The sequence below is a fragment of the Buteo buteo genome, chromosome 1 (assembly GCF_964188355.1).
Source record: "Buteo buteo chromosome 1, bButBut1.hap1.1, whole genome shotgun sequence".
NCBI lineage: Eukaryota > Metazoa > Chordata > Aves > Accipitriformes > Accipitridae > Buteo > Buteo buteo.
In genome coordinates this window covers 49,075,051-49,096,801 of record NC_134171.1, presented here as the reverse complement: position 1 = coordinate 49,096,801, position 21,751 = coordinate 49,075,051, and the positions used below count along the sequence as shown (strand labels likewise).

At 41.4% G+C, this 21,751-nt stretch overlaps 1 protein-coding gene across 1 annotated transcript; it reads right to left on the bottom strand.

Annotated features, from left to right (window-relative positions):
• Window positions 1-79: 79 nt before the first annotated feature.
• On the bottom strand, window positions 80-13,973 carry RNF175 (ring finger protein 175). The gene is given in 8 exon segments (XM_075039850.1): window positions 80-130; window positions 229-328; window positions 1,175-1,308; window positions 3,027-3,147; window positions 4,790-4,897; window positions 5,794-5,912; window positions 5,914-5,952; window positions 13,767-13,973. Coding segments are annotated over 8 exon segments (801 nt in total). The 5' UTR covers window positions 13,896-13,973.
• Window positions 13,974-21,751: the final 7,778 nt, after the last annotated feature.

The window sequence follows — 21,751 nt, the reverse complement described above, 5'->3', positions numbered from 1 at the left end:
TTTTTTTTTTTCTAGCTTGCTTGGGGTCTTAGATAAGATAAAGCCAAACAGAGTTATCTTCCCTAAATATAATTGTTCCTTAATAATAATCAGTTTTCCATTTATTTAATATGGCCATCTCATCCCTCCACTGCAGATCAAAACAAAACAAGAATTAGTAAGTAATCAGGCTATGGTTTAGAAAATCCAAATCAAAAGCACACTTGTTAGGGAGAGGGTATGGATTACTTTATTTAACATCCTCTTCAAATCAACTTTCTCAGGGCAGTGTGAGCAAGTCTGGTTTTTGCCAACAATGCATCAACCACAGATGCAGGATTCATGAAACCTGGTATCAGGTGCATTGTTAAGGGATCTTTCAATTATAAACAAGGCCCAGTGCTTACACCTGCAAACCTAGTCAAAATGTCAATAGATAATTTTAAAGACTGATTATGGATACTGCCTTGTTTTATAACTGAGCAGTTTCAAATTACTGAAAATATTTAGAATTTTTAGAACTATTGTAAAGTTGAATCCAATGCCCTGAGCATCCAGACTGGTATTCATATTTTCCAGCTCACAGGAAGCAAGAATACTTTTATGAACTGCGGAAGGGGGTAATTAGTGACATTGTTCCAGCATGTATGCCATACCTTTCATTTTAGTTTCTGGAACGCAAAATGCTGAGTTGTTTGCTACCTCTGAGTATGAGACACTGGGTCTTCTGTCAGGCTGTAGGGTATGTATGTGCCACCATTTGAGAAGGGTTCCACATCTGCCTTAAAACTACCCAGCAAACACAGCCCCAGGTATAGCTGGAAGAAATCCTCTGCAGTACACGGGAGCCTGAATTAGCAGACCTGACCTATGGGTCAGCATGCCTGGTCTAACATACTGCCAGGCACACCCACACAGGCTGTGCACAAAGTACCTGGAAGGCAGATTTAGGCCTGAAACTGCAGGGTTATGGCCACTCTTGCATTAGTTTGTCTGTCAAAAAGCTGCATGGCCTCAACTTATGTCACAGAACTGAAATATATTTCATGGTCCTATTTTTTACTTTTGTGCTATGTTGTTTCGGAATGTGGTTTTGGTTCTCTTTTTTCTTGCTATTTATTGTCATTGTTATTATTTTTTAATGCAGCAGAAAAGAGGAGAAAACAACAGTTCCGTAATTGCATGGAAGAGATACACATGATTACAGGACAGCTGGTAGGTATTTTCGATGATCCTTTCTTCATTTATATCTACAAAAATTTTCTGTGTGCAGACTGCACAAATGTTGTTGGACAAATTTCTTGTTGGTATGCCACTGATGTTGTAAAACTGTCAAGATCAAGTTTACAGGAAAAAAAATCCAAAGAACAACAAAATATTTGCTTAGAGTCAAGATGCATATACACATTTTAGATGTCATCAAAGATAAGGGCAGCAGGAAAATGGGTACAGTTGTCTTAGTTTACTAGTGCCAGGACGCACAGTTACCAAGAAAGAATTAAAATCTTATTGCTGATGCAAGAACTTTAGCAACTGTCTGCTCAATTTTAACTAACTGGGACATAAGAGAATTGTGCTGACATAATCACCTTATTTGGAAAGGGACGAAAAAAGCTATAAAAAAGAAAGGGCAAGAAAAGTCTTTCACAGACTTTGGGGAAGGAAGAAGCTTGTCTTCCTATGGCAATTAGGAAAGTTATGTAGTCTCTTGCACACAGGGACCTGCCTGTTGGAAACTCCAAATCAGACCCTGGCATATATCACTGGCTATGTGGTGGGTTAACCCTGGCTGGACGCCGGGTGCCTGCCAAAGCTGCTCTATCACTCACCTCCTCAACTGGACAGGGGGAGAAAAATACAATGAAAGGCTTGTGGATTGAGATAAGGGCAGGGAGAAATCACTCACCAATTACTGTCATGGGCAAAACAGACTCAACTTGGAGGAAATTAGTCTAATTTATTATAATCAAATCACGCAGGGTAATGAGAAATAAAACCAAATCTTAAAACACCTTCCCTCCACCCCTCCCTTCTTCCCAGACTTAACTTCACTCCCAGTTTTCTCTACCTCCTCTCCTCCAGTGTCGTAGGGGGACCGGGGAATGGGGGTTGGGGTCAGTTCATCACACGTTGTCTCTGCTGCTCCTTCCTCCTCAGGGGCAGAACTCCTCAAACTGTTCCCCTGCTCTAGTGTGGGTCCCTTCCATGGGGTGCAGTCCTTCAGGCACAGACTGCTCCAGGATGGGTCCCCCGCGGGGTCACAATTCCTGCCAGAAAACCTGCTCCATGGGCTCCTCACTCCATGGATCTGCAGGTCCTGCCAGGAGCCTGCTCCAGCACGGGCTTCCCATGGGGTCACAGCCTCCTTTGGGCATCCACCTGCTCCAGTGTGGGGTCCTCCACGGGCTGCAGGTGGAGATCTGCTCCACCGTGGACCTCCATGGGCTGCAGGGGGACAGCCTGCCTCACCAGGGTGTTCCCCATGGGCTGCAGGGGAATCTCTGCTCCGGCGCCTGGAGCACCTCCTCCCCCTCCTTCTTCACTGACCTGGGGGTCTGCAGGGTTGTTTCTCTCACACATTCTCACTCCTCTTTCCCGTCTGCAGTTTCTGTTGCACAGCAACTTCTTCCCCTTCTTAAATACGTTATCCCAGAGGTGCTACCACCACCGCTGATGGGCTCGGCCTTGGCCACAGGTGGGTCTGACTTGGTGCCGACTGGCATTGGCTCTGTCGGACACAGGGGAAGCTTCTAGCAGCTTCTCACATAAGTCACCTCTGTAGCCCCCCCCACTACCAAAACCTTGCCACACAAACACAATACAGGCTACTGCTTCATTAAGTCTATTCTTCTAATCATAAGATTGACAAGGGAGTTCAACAGTTTGTCCATGGCACAAGAACAGCTCTCCTCAAGGAAAAGTGAGGTTCGTTTACTGCAAAAGTATCCAGTAGACCTTATTCTTACAAACCCAGCAGCACAAGAAATTCAAGAGCTCACTTCCAGTCCTTGCAAGTCGTATTCAGGATGATGATCCCCAGCACTTACACTGATGTTGGGAGCCATGTAGTCAGAACAAGTCTCTGCAAAGTCTATTCCCATCATTCCATAGTACAGTCCATAAAAAAGCAGTGTCACAGCAAAATCCATGGAGTCATCAGACTCCATTCTGTCATGAAACCACAAAAGGGTACTCAGGTGAGACTGTTCTTGACCAAAACACCAGCATAAAATATCAACAAGATTTTTACTCCAGTTAGCTCCTGCTTCCTTCAAGCTGCAAGTTTAGTTTCATTGTCTTTTGCAGCAGCAGACACCCTCATACTTCAAGTATCAATATGCTTGACAGCAAGCAATGTTGAAAGTAGGCTATGAACCGCTTTTGGAGCCACAGCTACTCAGCTCTGTTATAGGAAGGCCAAGGTGACACATTTTCTTAAAGAAAGGGACTTTGCTTAGAGTCTTATTATAAAGAACAATTAGATATATTTCATTGTTTTGCAGAAGCAACAAGATCAGCCAAATCTCCATCAAGTATAAGATGCCAGTCAAAGAAATATTAAGTTTCTGTAGCTGAAAGAGCCCACTGTCCTCCTGAATACAAATTCCTCAGAATAAAATCTTTGCTAAATTACAGCAGGTAGTATTTAATGCCCTGCCCCCCCCCCCCCCCCCCCCCGCAAATTCCAACCCAATAGAGTCTGCAAAAATGTTAACATCTCTTGTCATCTCTCTGAGATTTTGTGTGTAACAGGTCTTGGGAGATTGAAACCTGGCTAACAAATACTCATAAAACTGGAGCTTCTCAACATTAAGAAGGACTTGTCATTTCTGCTGCAACGGGGCACAAAGTAAGAACCTTTAAAATAGAGCTCACAAATTTTGTAGTTATAACTTTAAAATACATGGGGGGCAGAATTTAGCTGGTTAAATAAAATACTTCAGCAGAATAAAGCTTAACGGTATTGGTAACACAAGATTGTTAACTTTCTGCCAAGAATTTTCCATCAGAGCTACGTACTTTTGGGTTGATCAACTATACAACGTATGCGCAATAAATCTGACATTTAAAGGAACAGCTGATTTACGTATGTGCAGTATCTCCAATACCTCCAAGAATTGTTGGACTTAACAGCAGATGCATTATGTCGTTGATCTGCATGCTCTTGAGGAATCACTGGAATTTCTGGTCACACAGCACCTCAAACGGTCCAGCACAGTAGCTCTGGGCTGCTAGTCAGACAGAAATCCTGGACAAACCGAGGCAAAAATTCTAGCTGGATTAAGAGGTTAGGTTGAGAATCATCTGGACATATGGTATTGTCTTTGGCAATAGTCAAAATAAAAAGCGGAGAACCTCCTAGCAACAATATAGCCTGGTAAAGTGGGAAATCATAATTATCAGAAAGAATTATAATATGGTTTTGATATGAATGTACTTATCTATTTTTATCCTTCACGTCAAGCCTTTTTATGTCTCATCACCTTCAGGTACATAAACTCAGCAGTTAAATTAGGGGATTAAATGAGTCAACACAGTGGCTGTATGAAGTTTAAGTTTTTCCCCCTTCTCTCTTCACACTATGAACACAAGTTTTAAAATGACTAAATGTGAAACTTCAGGCTAACTATGCAATAATAAAAATCAAGATGTAAGAGAACCTACAGCTACACAATGTAAAAGGGATTTCATATGTTGAGGTGGGTGGTGAAGAGACCAGCCTGGAGCAATTTCACTGCAAACAAAGTAAAATCTATCAAATAGGAAATCATAACAGTTGCCAGTCCCAATTTTACCTGAAGATACCTACCTAAAGAATAAATTAAATCCAAACAGGGTAAACATTATGGCTAGATAACCCACAATCCCAATTGCATAACTCAGTTTATAGATCAGGAGGAACCATTTGTAGACCAACCTATGGATAAGTAAGAGAAAAGAAAGACTGCTCAAGACCTTGCATATTTTGCAGAGTGCCATATACATAGCTTCTACTGAAGTATACATATAAATTCAATAGAAGTTTTACACTTCTGTGTTTCTCCCTTACGTAAAGGTGAATAAAAATGTATAATACAGGAAGAAGTACAGGGGAAAAAAAAAACCAAACCACCCCTTTTTGTTTTGCTTCAGTCTTCACAAGAAATGGTAATTGTCAACAGATTGCTAACATAATTAAAACTAACAGCTGGGAGTATTGAAGCAGGGAGCATAGACCAGAACAGGACAAGAACAGGTAAAAAACAACTGAGGTAAGTTAGATATAGTCAAGTCAGTATACCACCAATGAGATTTATTTAAAATACTTAAAAGTTAGCAGAAGCAATCTCTGAACCATTAACAATTGTCTTTGCAAGCCCAGGATGAAAAGGCAGAGTTTCAGAAGACTGGAGAAGAAAGAATACAGACCTCTCTTCGGGGAGGCAGAGGGGGCTCTAAGGAATATATTCATAGACTATTTGGTATATATACCAAATTGAGCTCTTCAGGCTCAATAGTAACTAGGATGACTGCTGATGGTAAAAGTCTGCAGAATGAAAAACCAAGATGGAACTGATGGAATGAATTTAATTTTAACTGGTTTAATTCTTTTTCATTTGAATGTCATGTTTGATAAACACTGGTTTAGAGGAACTTATTTGCACTACAGTTGGAAGATTCCTTCAAATTCAACTGCTAATGGCCCTTTTTGTAATCTGTGAAGATTTGTTCCAGGGAAATTCTTATTTGCTCTTCTCCTTCTACAGGTTTCCTTTAAGAAACAACACCAAAAAAACCCCAAACAAGGCAAAGCCAACAAAAAAAAGGATGTACTGTGGTGTTCTTCCCAAGAGAGGCTTGCAGGTTGCTCTGAAACTGATGTAACTGGTAATAACTGAGACCATTCCCCACATGGACAGGGATTTCCACCAGTAAAATCTGACAGTGAATTAAAGAAAGATGAACAACCCACACCTGCAGCAGTGTGACTAACTGTTGGCAAAATTGAGACAGTCGTTTCAAACTAATGACATCCTATGGTTCCATTTTGCATGGTTGATTAACAGATTGCCAAACTGTAAAACTCATACAAAAAAATGTGACTTGTACAGCATCTGACACAGGAGGGCCTTTGACCCTGGAATAGCAACATTAGTCTGCCTTGCACCCTGTAAATAATTAGTAATCCCACTGGAGTAAATGGTTATAACACTGAGATACAAGTCATCAGACCCCCACATCCTATCCTCAGAAAAACTAAACTATTGATAGAATTAATGCTACTGAAAAAAACATTAAAGTTTGTTTTCTAACTCAAATTATAAAGGGTGACCACAGGGCTAAAGGTTTGGGAGCAAATTTTCTGAAATCGGTGGAGGCAGTTTGGCCTTTAATCCTTGGAACTGCTCTTACAAACTTTCAGAAAGGCACATTTGGCTGCATTAATTTGGGATGCCACTCAGTTACATAACCACGCTACTGAAGGTTTTTCTTTAAAACTCTTTCTACAGTACAGCAAAATGCTGTGGCTTAAACTTTTAAGCCTTTTTTTCTAAATGAAAGTATATTAAACTTAATATGTATATTTCCTTGAATTGCCCACAGTAATTAAATAGTCTACTTCTTTTCCAATAAGCAAATATTTGAAACCCACTGAAGAGTCAAAAGCCCTGTAATGTCTTTTCATTCCACAATCACATTAATAAACCATGGATTTGGGATTGTGGAAGCCTGATGATGACAAAGATAAAGCAAGCCTGACTTCAATATGTGTTTGTAGAGTTAGTTCCTGCATCTTTACAGAAAGATTACTGAAAATAAAAAAAAAAATCTGAGGGGAGTTGGTTTTCAAATTTGGGTTTGGTTTGGGGAGGGGGGATTTTTTAAAAGCAAACAAAAACCACAATCCATCTGGAGTAAAAAGCTATCTCTATGGAGGATGAATCTCCTTCCTTAACCAAAAGAGTAGAATTCTGAAGGAATGTGTGTTACTCCCTGTGAAACCTAACACAGTTTTGCCACAGATTTCAACTGAAGCAGGAATGGATACTTCTTCTTCTCCTAAGAAAAAGGAGAAACTCTTAAAAAATCCCCCAAACCCTAGAAAGCATACAACTATTGAGCAAACTGGTATTTCACAAAACAAGTTTAAATAAATTAACAGACAGAAACATGTATAAAAGATAATGACGCAGCATCGTTAGATTACATCACTGTTACGCATTTCTCCACCTTGCAGCACTGGCTTTACGGGACCACAGCCTGCTGCTTGTGACCGTGAAAGTGCCCGAGCTCCTGCCGTGCCACGCAGCCCTTCTGGCACGCCACAGGTCAGTGGTCCCTACACATCCCTGATTGCGGAGCCTGAGGTGTCCTCGCCTTCACCTGAGGTCACCAAAGGCTACCCATTGCCTGCCTGCCTTGGCTACTGTCCAGCGTGATCCCTCTCCAATTGCTTACATACTGTGGGTTGCTTTTTTTTCAGGAGGCTGAAAGCAAAGTCTGAATTTAAGTGGCAAAGCCAAAACTGAATGGGCACACATCTTTAGAAAAGTAGCTACTTTCTAATACAAATCTATAACAGAACTTTATTATCGTGTTAACTGCAAAATGAAATGCTAAGTAATTAAAAAATGGGATCACAACCTTCACTTGGGTGATGTTGTTATCAGATCAATTGGTATAATCGCTTGCAGTAATTGTTTCAAATTTCCTTATTGATTTTTGTGTCTTCCAGGTCATTAATTTTAATGCTATTACCTCTACATGAAAAGCATGAGTATTTTGTCATGTAAATGAGGACAAAGATAGGAATTGAGTAATACAGATGAAAACCCCAGTATTGATTTATTATTAATACTGGAAGGTCACCATCTGGATAATTCCATAAAATAATACATCTGCATTGCTGCTAAATGGGAGCTTTAACATCTGGATCATATTATTCCAAATTTTCCTCATCCACCCATCATAGCAAGAGGAATTTCCTGACAAATCAGATTGCTGCCCAAAGGTAAAATGTTTTTCTCATTACCGTACTTTAAATGAGCTCAAAAAGACCTAGAAGTGAAGTCAGCATCAGCATCATAGACAACTTTGGCATTTTCTAATTATGCAGATTAATTAGGTCATACAAACACCAACTGAAAAATGTCTATCTGTCCTCTGCTTCCCTCACAACACTTCCCCCATTCTGAGTGAGTAAGAATGCCTGTCACCAGCAAATTCAACAGAAGAGCATTACTCCACTATCCTTTCCATCTTATAGCATATGGTGAAAACTGCATACATAAAGAAAATAACTGTGTAATAATTAAATTTATTGTGAGAGACTGACCTTACCAGAACTTGTTAACTTGGCAATGCAAGCTAACTGGCCCTCTAAAAATCTAGTTTCTTTTGATGTAGACATATTCAAATACTCAAAAACATATGCATGGAAGAAGTAATAAATCAGCTGTTTGGGTGTTTTTAAGGTTTAAATTAATATGCTTATACTTGATAGTACATTGGAAATTGGCAGGGATTTCTATATTAAGGAAATCAACCAACCTTATTTTCAAGATTTGCCTTGTTACTTAGGTATATAAATCAATGCTGCCATAACTATGCTGCTTCATTTTTCAACTATATTCCAAAGTAAGTTCTCATATATATATATACACACACAAGATATATAATCAGTAAAACGAGCAACCACCTACAGGACCAGAAGTAAGGCTTTTGTCTTTGAGATTGTTCTGAGACCATGACAAATCTGCCTTTCCATCTGTCAGATATTTTAAGATTTCTATTATGCCAGGGGAGAAAAACTTTGTCCACATATATCATATTTCTTTAATTTTCATCAATGGGAAGCTTCCAATGGCAAACAAATTGCATTACAAGAATCAGCTGAGTACCTGATAGTCAGAATTTCCTTTGGGAAAATATGGGGTCAGAACACTAATAAGATTTTTCCTTCCTCCTCCATTTGATATGCTAGACTGCTGGCTTTGTGTTGAGAAAAATTGATAAGATAGGCTAGAACAGGATAGGAATGGCTTTTCAAGGATAGTAATTCTCTGACTAGCATTCTTGCACCTCACTGAGTTAAAGGAGTGCAAAATTTGTGAGTGACATGGAGAAATGAGAGCAGTATCTGAACACAGATGCAAACAAATTGAAAATCAGGTTTTTACAATGTAAATTAGCAGAACACAGGCTCCATATTTATTTTTTAAAATCTCAAATAATGGTAACAAAATTCTCAAAAGTATCTGAGAAACAATCATTTTCTATAATCTGCTTCCTCATCATCTGAAAGCTAACCCCAAACTGTCAGCTACCATCTAGAAGAAAAAAAACACAATTGTCAGAGTGGCCTACATTTTATTTCAGGCCAAGACATGCTAGAACCTCTTCCTTACTTCTCTCTCTCTCTCCCCCCACCCCCTTTTTCCCCCCCCCCTTCTTTCCTTCTCCCCCCCTCCTCTGTGCTGGGATCACACCCATGTTACTTTATACGGAGCCATCTGGTGAAGGGCAATCTCTTCCCTCTTGCCAAAATTATCCACAGCTGAGCCTTGGCTGCTTTGCTGCAACTTTTTTGCTCTTGCCTCTTTGAAATAGGAGCCTTCTGCAACATGCCTTTTTTTTTTCTTCAGGAGACAGTTTACATTCTTGATAAGCCTGGATAAGGCTCTTTTGGAAGGTACAGGCTGTTGCTGTTGCATCTAGTAAGTAGTCGCCGCTTTTTATTTTTTTGGTCTTTTTGAGCAAGCTAATGAATGCGCTTTCCATTTAGGGCTGATTTTGTGCTCCCTTTGACCTTTGTTTCCTTTTTCTTTCAAAAAGAAACAAAACCTTTCTTTTTTATATGTTTGCAAAGCACTTTGAAAGGGAGGGTGGGAGTCAATCACTGCAATCCTTTGCTTTATTTCTACTAACATGACTGTGCAATTCTCTCTGAGCTCTTACTATGTATTAGAATAGCATGAGTATCCAGAGCAGGGATGTATACATGCCAACACCCACCATGATCTCAGAGAATCAGACAGAAAGGTTTGTCACCTGATGCTGCCTTCCAAGCCATGATATGCAATGGAGGGCTGGCTACTTGTTTCATTGATCTTTTGGGACAGAAAATAGAAAAGAAAGTGGCTTTTGATTAGAGAAGAGGAGCCTTAGGTTTACCTCTCCCATTGAAAATAATGTGAGCTACCTCTTTGTCTGATCTCCCTTCTCTAAAGATGCAAGTATGTTGTTACAGGCAGGGGAAAGTGTTTGGTTTCTTTTCTTCAGTATTAGACACTGTTGCGCATAACCTATATGCAAAGTCTACAGGCATAAACAAAGTGGTCACAAGCTGGATGGCAAGTAAGAGAAATGCATAAGCAAGCAAAAGTAGAGGGCTGTTTTCTCCTCAGTGGGCATGTGGTTGTTTTTCAAATTTTGACTTCTTTAAATGTTTCCTATCAAATCAAACATGAATGCAAGCATAATAACTGCCACCTGGAAAAACTGTAATGCGGAAGTCTAGACCTGCCTGTACTTAGGGGAGCAGTAAATTTTGTTGTTGTTTATTTTTATGTCACATAGACCATTTCCTATATACATTAACTAAGTTGTTTAAATCCTAAATTTGACCATCTTTTCAGCTTCTGCTCCTAAATCAGGTTTCCTTGTCTAATACAACAATGTATACTAGTTATTTTTTATCTATCGTGCATAAGGATCTCATTAATCGTTCAGATTTGTGTCTTAACGTTTGTCCTATTTGTTAGTCTTCAAAGTACAGTGGATCAGATTTTTGGCAGTTACTATACTGGTAGAAATTTGTAATTTTAATATTGCTGCATGACATGCTTTTAAAGAAAGCAAGCTAATGCAATGAGATTGATGCTGTGTTCAAAAACTATACAAAAGTATCTGGACATGAAACAGGAGGGCAGTTATATCTTAATACACAAACTTGTAAGTTGTTTTGGTGACAAACACTCTTAAGCTACCTAACGCGGAATAAATGCAATAAACCATCTACGGGCAGAGACCCACTGTGAGTAGTGTTCACTATTATGAAGTAACTTCATACACAGATAGATTGTAGGTGTGAGAATATATTACTCTCCCAACTAAACAGAGCATGAAGCGGAACTGCTGAAACTCAGTGCAAAGTGAACTTCAGCTTCTGGTACTACTATTTTTACTGAAAGAGGCTCTGCTTCAGTTCCTTTTTTACTGGAGAAGAAGGCCTTGCTGCAGCAACGCAGCTATGCACTGAAAACTGAGGCTCCAACATATTTCTGGTGCAGATATTTTGTTTATTTTAAAATGCACTGCAAAAACACAAAGACCATCACAGTCTTATTAAAGTCTTGTGATGGTTATAGTTGTACTGGAGTCTCCCTAAATTAGACTAAATGCATTTAAAAGTATATTTTTTCCATATTGGCTATGTCACTTTGTAGGTGTGACTGGCTCCTGTAAATTAATAGTTGGGAAGGAAGCTTCAGTTGCTGAAGACTAAGTTATGCAAGTAATAGGACTGTAACAACTGTAGGCTATTGGCATTTTTGACAGAGGTTAAGTCTATGTAGTACGCATTAACTAACTTTAAGTACTGCTAAGGAGAATAGTGCCAAAGCAACAGAGTGCATGCTTCTTAGACTCCCACAGGCTTTCCCAGGCAGACAGGGACTTTCCCAGCTGCTCATTATTGTATGCATACTTAGGTTCAAGTGTGTTTCAGCACTGATTCAATACCAGTTCATGCAAAATATTTTCAATGGGAAACAAAGACATGGACAGTCTGAGTGACTTCAGTCACTTCAGTGTTGTGTTCTTTATTCTAAATGTCTGTTGAAATCAGTGAGGCAAAAATTAATAGGAAACAGATACTTGAAAAGCTCTGAGCTGAGATGCTAACATGAACATAAAATGATTGAATCGTACAGCAGAACTGGTCTAGAAGAGAAGTTAAAGAGAACATAATGGTAAGGTAGTACTGTGTATGATTATACTATACATACTTAGGTATTGCGTGTGCTCAGGGTTAGGAGTGTGTGTGTGTAAAGGTAGAGAGTGACGTGAAGTTAAAATCCTCAATGAGCTGTTCTACCTGTGACTTCGTTAGACACTTCACCTGTATATATGTTGCCATGATGAACATGTTATCACTGTTCCTAACTCTGTAAGTATAGCTGAAGAGCCTGCTTCACAATGTCTGTATTGCAATTTTATGCCACTGTGAAAGTCCACCAACAGTAAAGCTGTCTGTCGTGGTTTAACCCCAGCCAGCAACTAAGCACCACGCAGCTGCTCACTCACTTCCCCCCCACCCAGTGGGATGGAGGAGGGAATCGGGGGGGGGAAAAAAAGTAAACCTCCTGGGTTGAGATAAGAACAATTTAATAGAACAGAAAAGAAGAAACTAATAATGATAATGGTAACACTAATAAAATGACAATACTAATAATAAAAGGATTAGAATATGCAAGTGATGCACAATGCAATTGCTCACCACCTGCCGATTGATGCCCAGTTAGTCCCCTAGCGGTGATCCCCCCCATTCCCCCCCCCCCATTTATATACTAGACATGACGTCACATGGTATGGAATACCCTGTTGGCCACTTTGGGTCAGCTGCCCTGGCTGTGTCCCCTCCCAGCTTCTTGTGCCCCTTCAGCCTTCTTGCTGGCTGGGCATGAGAAGCTGAAAAATCCTTGACTTTAGACGAAACACCACTTTGCAACAACTGAAAATATCAGTGTTATCAACATTCTTCTCATACCAAACTCAAAACCATAGCATTATACCAGCTACTAGGAAGACAATTAACTCTACCCCAGCTGAAACCAGGACACTGTCATAGATCAAGCTGATTTTATATCCCTTACTAAAACTAAAGTTTTTGTAAATTGTATCAAGGTTTCATCCTTTAGTGTTTAACAGACCTGTCAAATCAGGGGGTATGATGCTTCAGAGTCTGAGGAGCAATTGTCAAGACATAAAGTATTGATCGTGACAGTTGTTATTGATATCACTGCTATTAAGAAGCTCAATTACCAAAAATTCGATTTCAATCTACAGGTGGCTTAGGGCACTCATCAGCTGATGAAGATGGAAAAGCTAAGAATCTGCTTGTGTGCTTAAATTCTGCCTGACATACCTGTGTAATCCCCATTATTTGTTTAACATTTCCTTAAAACTCATATTGTCTTTTTAAGGACTGGCCCTTTCTGAGACGCCTAACTTTATAAAAAGTATTGAATAGGGAGGTCAGGGGTGGAAATCATGTCACACTAGTTTTCTCAGGTTTGCAGGGAAGCCTGTGGTAGGGGAAAGGAAGTGAGCTGAAGCACCATAAGCCCCAGTTTTAGCACCTTAACCACAAGACAAGCTTTCTCTCTAATTAGGCATGTATACAACTAACTTGATGAATAGGGGCCTTGGATTCCCTCAGTAAACCCTCTGTATCATTACTTCAGCTAGGTAAGGGGGGTGATTTTATTCTCCTACCTAGTCCATTATTAGACAGTTGTTTGAAAACTCAAAGCCTTTTCCTTAAAAGCTTTAACCTGCTAAAAACTGACCACAGCATCAGTATGCATACACAGAGAATAAAATACAAGTTGTTTTTTCTTCCTACATAAAAGCTGCTCTCCACCTGACCAAAAGCCGTGGCTCACTGTTCTCCACAGAGGCTCAGTTGTTTTGCTAGATGTAAACTCTTAAGAGTATGTCATGACTCCCAATTGTTACCTGAGAAAGATGATGTTTTAACCACTACAGTTCCAAAACTGCTGTCTTTCTGACAAGCTATTCACATTGTAAATTCAACAGTGTCTTTGCTTCCACTGAACAAGCACAATCATCTGGGCAACAATCAAGGTTGCAATGAGAACAAGAGCCATCTCCATATGTGTTTCTTCACAGCCATGGTGCTTTGCATGCATCTTCCAATGTTGCAACCTGAAAAGAAAATATGCATGCTATTAAAAAAAAAAAAAGTAGTCTAGATTGATTATATATACCTAGAGGTGACAGTAAGCCCATGTATGAGAGATACTTTATGAGGAAATAGGTTAATGTTGCTATGCATGAAGATACAACAAACTAGATGAGAATACTTGGTCTTTGTAACTAGAACTATTATCCTGAAAAAGGAAATGTAAAGTAATGGGTGGAGAGTTGTCTTTTTTTCTTTTCTTTTTCTAGTAACTCAGTACTGAATGTAAATATAGTCACAAACACATAGTGCCTATGAATTTTAAGCAGACATTTCATAGTCACAGATCTGAGTCCCACATAATCTTTTAGCCCAAGGTAAATGCAGAATCAGAAGAGGGCTTAAAACCCTGTTTTACCTTCCTTCCCTATAAAGTGAGAACTGTAGCTGGCATTTGTCTTCCTTCTAGAGTTAATGAAAGTTTCCTTGAGCCCCTAAGAAATGAGGGAATTGTTTGGAGCTATAAATCAGCCTCCTTCATAACTAAAGCTGAGTGAGCTTCTGTGTTAGATTGGAGCCTCATGCCCCTGTAGTAAGAATCTTGATCTTCATCTGAGCTTGACTCAAATTAACCTGGATGTTAGTTTTCCTCTGACCTGGAGCTTTCTGTGCCTACATTTCAGGACTCAACAGCACCTCCTGGCTTCTAGATCGGTGTATGTGCTGAGTGCACCCCAACTGCACCCTGAAATGAGGCTGAAAAGACAGACATGCACTGTCTCCCCTCACCTCCCATGCTGTGGTCCCTGTGGGGAGAAACATCATGCATATGGGCTGGCAGGGAGCTGCAGCATGTTCTGGTTGATGCCTGCCCTGCATGACTCACACATTGAGACCTTGTGTCATGGTGGCTGATGGGCCGCAGCTACTCTGTTCAGATACAGCCAGTGTTAAAAGAGTTGGGATCCAGATTTGAGCAAGCCCAAAGCTATACGTTGCTGCTATTACTTGTTATCTCATGTTAGCCAAACTTTGAATCCAACTAAAACTTTTGACTTTGCAGAAATCTAGATATAGGTTTAAAACATGTGAATCTTTCCCATTCCTTCTTCAGAAGCAAAAGTGCAACAGTAGCCATGCTTTTTTTCCATTTAAAAAGAAATGGCTATGTGATGGATGGCGCATTTAGATGCCACAGCATTGAAGTGAGTACACATACCAGTGTCAAACGTCTTTCTTCCCAGCTTTATGCAAGTACCACATCTTCTTTGCCAACAGCGTGCTTGCAAGAAGTACCTCAAAGCAGCTCACTGGTGTGATGCACTCGGTGTCCCGCAGGCTGCAATCAAGGGTGTCCCTGACAGGCAGTGCACTGGTGCCGGGTGCGCTGGCGGGGCAAGCCTACAGCTGGAGGTAGCGTAACTAATGTGCATCCTAAGAAAAGGGAAGGTGGCAACAGGGAGATAATAAGCTTTTCCTCTCAACCCCCACCCCCCAAGCAGGCATTAAAATGATGGTTAAAGGACCATTTCTTTATATTAGACTTGCAAGGACAGGAAGCATTATATTTATTGCTCCTAAAGGAAAACATTGTACTACAACAGCAGTTTCTATAATGATTGCTGTAAAGCTGTTCCCTATTTCATTTTGCTGAGGAACTGATTAAACTGACAGAATAAAAAGTTCCAGTAAAACTTTTCAAGAAAAGAAAATTCTTTACTAACTACACTTCTGTGAACAAAATGTTAAAGGTTTCTGGTATTGCTATAAATGTACAATTCATTTAACAAAACATTTGCAAGCAGTATGTAAATTAACTTACTTCCATTGTTCCTCTGTTGATAATAAATCATTTTCCTGAAACACATTCAAAACAAGTATTATAACTTCACGGTGAACAACAGCCAGATGGTTTTTCTTCTCTTAACCCTCACCACCCCTTCCATCCCATGAGTTGCTGGACATGTTGGCAAGTTCCCTCTGCCCCTCTTGCCTGGAAGCTGCTAAGAAACCTGCAGCTATGCCGAGGATAGCGGTCTCACAATTTCAATGGCTGCGATGTACAATGGGTGCAGCTGATGAATTCCCTCAGGGTGACTGACCAACAGGGACAATGGCGTACTCTAGAAGCCTGCACTTACAGCATAACTTTGGGCGAAAGGGACCTTGGCAGTTATCTGGGCCAACCTCCAGTGAAAACAGAGTGAAGGATATCAGGCTGCTTAGGGCTGAGTCCAGCTGAGTTATTAATATCTCCATGGATGGATATTTCGTTGTTCCTCTGGGCCTCCTGTGGCAGTGAATTCTCTTCTTCAATACATGGGGACAAAATCACTGCAACAAAATTAGCAAGCTGAGGTTTAAATGAAAGATCTCCTAGACCTAATCAAAAAGGTCTAGGTTTGATCTTCCAGCTATTCTAATTAGGCAGCTGTACAGGTACACCGTAAAGCCTGTGGAATAGCTTACACAAAAAAGGCTGAAAAGGGGAATTTGAGAGTCTTCAAGGAAGTGTAAAGGTAGTACTTCTGGTTCCAAACTGGGTTCTATCAGAAAAGGTCATTATCAAAGATGGTGTTTAGTTCTTGTTTTTCCTTCAAAATCTTCCAGTTCTGTAAATAAGTCTTTAAATTTTCTATAAAAATTCTAAAACTCAAGAGGATAATTTTTTCTGATTTTTATGAGTGTTTGCTGTTTTTCAGTTGAAATGTCCATGTTTGGTGGTAGTGGTTGTTGTTAATATAACTTGAAGTGTTAAGGTGCCGCTTTATGTTGGGTTTTGCCATGTACATCCTAGCCCTATGGGTGATGTGTCCTTGCATTTTGCTCTGAGTACTGAGGGATTTGCTACAGTTCTACCATCTGACTTAAGTAACTGTGGCCCTTTGTACTTGTCTAAGGGAGAAACAGGGAATGCAAGTCACCATTCACTTTGGGAAAGACATACAGTTTTAGAAGAATTTAAGTACCAAAAGGTGTAGCTGTACCTAGCAGAAACTTCAAACCCATCTAGAGGCCCAGCTGCCACTCTCTGCTTCCTCAGCTCTTTTGCTGTTTTGTCAGAAAAAGTACGAGGCAAGTGGCTCCTTGATCTCTCATCTTTGGAGGTCGTAAGGATTGAATTGAGGGAATAAGGGAAAAAAAGAAAAAAGCGTTTACCATACTTTTGCAGAGTCAAGTAAAGGCGTTGACAGTCTAGTCTTAGTCAGCAAATACCATAAAACAGAGAGTTGCTTTTGTAGTTCATATGTATGCTAATGTACCTTTACAAAAGTACTGGACTACACGTCTGCAAACTCTAGTCTCATTAGAGCTGAATTAAATTGCAACAATTACATTATATAGCTCAAAGTAGAGATGTGTTTCATTTCACACTGCATTATTTATTTGTTTACCAGCTAGCAAGTAACAGAGAACTTGCAGATTCTGAAAAAGCATTCATATCTTGCTAATTGAACCTGATTTCTGTTACTATGCAATAAAACTGTAAATGCACTTGGGATAGTTTAGATCCAACTTTTCTCAACAGTGCACACAGTAACATTCTGACTGTAGCAAGCTAAGCGTTAGTTAAGAGGAAGGCTACTCAGCCTTAAAAATAAAATTAGTTTTATTTCAAAGACAGTAGACCATGTGCTAGTGTTTCATCATATTCTATTCGTATAATTCTTTCCAACTTACTAAAGTGAAGAACTTGTACAAAATACTGATTATTTTTGTTGTTGTTTTTATTTTTTCCCCAACACATACTGATAATAACACTTCAAGTATCATCCTATCTGTGCCAGAATTTGGATGTGGCAGTGGTTGAAAAATGGAAACAAAATGACAGTCCATGCAGTGATTTTAACTTTATTTTGGATAACGCATAGCCACATGAATCCTTGCATCTCCAGACTTCCCTTTTTAACCTCTGACTGTTCTCCTCCTCCCCTATGGTGGTGGCAATGGCTTCATGATGAGGGCTGCCCTGTACTAGGTGGGTGTGCCACATGAGGCAAAGACCAGAGGAGCAGGTGAAGGCTTGTTACAACAAGGCAGCTAGGATGGGCTTTGTCCGTAGGGTGAAGAACTGGACAGGAGGGGCTAAGAAGTACCGTGGGATGGTGCTACTTGGCTGCTGCCATTTGGGGTGCAGGGGTTGGGAGAACAAAGAACAGAAGTAGTGTATACAAGGAAGCGCAGTGGAGTGTGTTGATGGTGGCCATGGAGAAATATGGTGCGTAGAGGCAAATACTACACAGCAGCACAGTGCTGTGTATGCAGCAGTGGGTGCAGTAACCCTGAACAACCCTGGCCGTGAAGGCTGGGTACACAATGTAGGGGAGAGTACTGGGGGCTGCTGTGTGGCATGGGAGCGAAGGAGACTATTGTGGGTGCTGGCATTGGGGAGAGGACAGCGAAGTCCTGCTTTAAGGTGTAGACAGACTAAGGTATCTGAAAGTTTTATTTGACCCCCAGGAAAAGGACAATTAAAGGTTTTGGATGCATCTAGGGACTGTAACATCTGTATGTAATGGATGATCAGTGAATGTATGGCCATGGGCACGACCTTGCCCTTGCCAGTGTCCCCTCAGTAGTGGCAAACTGTGACCTGGCAAAAAAGTATTTGCTATAAATGCTAAACTCTTTTCTAAACACAGCATCTGTCAGCAGCAGACATGGATAAAGACTAGATGCCATTTGTGGAGTCAGGGCCTCTCTTCTGGCTGCTGGGTATAAAAAGTACTTGATAATGAGGTGTAATCTAACGTTATCCACCTAAAACTGGACAGAACAGGACAAGAAAATAATACTGGCTTAAAAGAATGGGCTTTTTGTATAAATAGAAGAACTATTTTCTTGTCACAGTCCAGGTGAATCCCTGTTTTTTTACACTGGGGTGAAATAAAAACTTCAGAGCAGACAAGCAGATGCCCTGATGTACACTTTAACTTCTTCAGTAGAGTGACTGAGAGTTTGGGAATTTTTTTAATCCTGAAAAAAAAAATTTCTCCAAATACACCTGCATTGTTCATTGTTATTGATCTCACCTTTATTGCAGTGTTGTGCTAATTTTCCAGCGTTTATTGTGTCTTGTTTTAAACTAGATTGCAAGGTCATTGGGGGAAGGCCCACATGTTCTTACGTATGCTTTAACCACTAAGCACCCAAAAATTATGCCTGGGCTTTTCCATACTACTGCAGACCTAATGAAGAGTAATTATGATTAATGCATAGAGTTGTACAGGGAGCTACCTTCTCACCCTGTGCCAGCTGTCGTAAAATTCTGCAAAAGCTGTACAAGGGCAGGGAAGGGTTGAAAGTTTCTTGATGGCTCCATTTTCCAAGAGGGAAGGCAAAAGGCATAGAGGCAAACAAGGGCCTGACAGCCTTGCTCCCCAGGAGCGGGCTGGCGGAGGTGTGCCCAACCCCACTGAGCTGGGCCAGGAGAGGTGGGCAATGCCAAGCCAACGAGCTGAGAAGCACGAATGGCCCTGTATTTTGGGGCAGGAGCACTGAGTTTAGGTGTAGAGATGTGAGTTTGTCTCTGGTCCTTCCTGCGGAGGCCTGGGGAGCATCTGGAGAGCTCTGGGGAGTGTCACCTGCAGGGTGACGTGGCTGAAAACATGGCTCCACATCACAGGGCCAACACCACCTCTTACACATGCACCTGTATACACACCACCTCCCCCCTGTATACACACACGGCTGCAGCCAAACACCCCTCATTGCCACCAGCCCCTCTCCAGCTGCCCTCTTCCCTCCCCCTCCCTCCGACCTCGCTGCTGCACCTCCAGGACCCACACCACGGCCATGGTGGTAGCCGTGCCCCCAGCCGCAGGCGGGAAGGAAGGTGCCACCGCCCGGTGCCTGCCCGAGCCCACAGCCCTTCAGCGGCGGCGCTGGTGGGCGGCCGTTTGGTGGCGGTGTGGTGGGGGGTACACAGAGCCCCAAGATGCCGGCGCTGGGACGTGGGGGTGCGGGGCTGGCTCAGCTTTGCTCGCCTGTCCCTTATCCCCCAGCCTGAGTCATGGAAGCGTTCTGCAAAACACCTGGGGTTTTTCTCCCTCTGAGGTTCACTGGCGTGGCTGTAGCGGTACCACTGCTCCGGGCCGGCCTCAGGAGCAGACAAGGCAGCACCCTGCTCTGTTCGCCCCAACGTTTGGCTGGGCTTGTGCAGCCCAGACCGCCGCCGTTGGCCTCTCCCACCTCTGCTACCCATTTAAAACATGAGGGAGGACATATGTGTCTTTATTACTCTCCCTGTTGGGTTTGCTCTGTGTGCGTGATGAGCGGCTGTGGGGAAGTGGCCTGTTTGTTAGAGATCCCTTAAGCAGGCTGCTCAAAGCCTCCCAAGGCAGCAGCAAATTGAACCTTGTTACTGTTTGTTGTTGCCAGGTAATTACTTAATTTTGTTATCTGATACGTGAGACACGGAAATGGAGGTGGTCTGTGGTCTTCTGGCCCTTTCTGAGTCTGTTATCGAGGATCCTGAAAAGACAGCCGCCCACGCAAGTCCTGAACGGCCGTGAAGCGCTTCATTTCTAAGCGGCAAGGTTGCTGAGGGTTTGTACGTGGTCCTTCACTTTTTGTATGGTGCAGGTGGAGGTTTTTAGTGTGTCTCTGTTGTATGGGGGGAGGAATACCACTAGTTAGACAATACACGCTCACACATAGCAGACGTCAGTCCTGCCGTGAAGGGAAGCAGGGGCTGACCCTGATCGTGTGACATGCTGTGCAGTCACTCAAGGACAGCCCAGCTCTGCACCAGTTCAGAGCAGCTTGGGGCTTGGGTTTGCAACTGAGTGCTGTTCAGGTATGGCAGCTTCACAGATTGCTCCCTGCTAGATGGCTGGCTCCCCAGCTAGAGTCTACTGCCAGCAAGGCCTGTGCACTCTTTGCCACAAAGTTCTCCCTATGTGGCAGGGCTGTGTGCAGCCTCTAGAGTGTGCCTGAATAAATGCTACAGTAATATAATTAATTAATATCAGCCGCTGGTGGGAAAGAAAGGCCTTTTCTAGGAAAGATAGTGGTACCTTTCCTAGCTATTTCCCTATGAGTAGATATATATCTGTATTTTTAATATATATATTTTAATACAGTGGGTTGCATGTCATAATGTTATGCAGTTTCATTGTATTTCTTCCATACTGGCCATTTAACCCAGAATATGCATCAAAACCTTCACAATAAGCTTAAATCACTAAATGTTTTTCTGTTATAAAAGTAGTAGTTTTATATTTCTAAGTGCTCTTTAAAATGCAACAGAAGGATGTCTTTTTTTTTTGAAAGTTGGAAGGCTAAAGGGCATTTACCTCTGACAAAGCAGGAATATTCAAAGGAAAACTTGTATATGTTGTTATCCTACGTTTTCCCTTTTGTTCTTCAGTGTTTTAATAAATAGGGCTAAGTAGCCAAAATGAGACTGGGTAATAGAGGAATGTTTCTGCATAAACTAATAGTGCCCACATTCAGTACATGCATACTGTACCTTTATAACACTTACCAAACAAGAGTCTCAGAGCATTTCGCAGAAATCTAATCAAAGGCAAGGAGCTGTGCAAGATAGCAATTTGAATGATATGTGCAATTAACATTTGGGGCCCTGTTTTTCCATCTCAATCTCTTGACAACCACGCAGCACTGTCAGTTGTTAGATTTACTCCACCATTCAACAGAACACAACAAATGCTTTAAAATTTATTCTTTGAGCTCCTCCCTAAAGACTGCTTTACTGGATTTGTCTATGTTTTTATAAACTTGATATGCTTCAAAGGCTTGCTTTGGCCTTACAAGGGAACAACTCTTTCTGGCTGACTAGGCTGGATTCTGGGACTCCTGGGAAGCAAAAAATAATGGATTTTTTTTCTTCTTGGAATT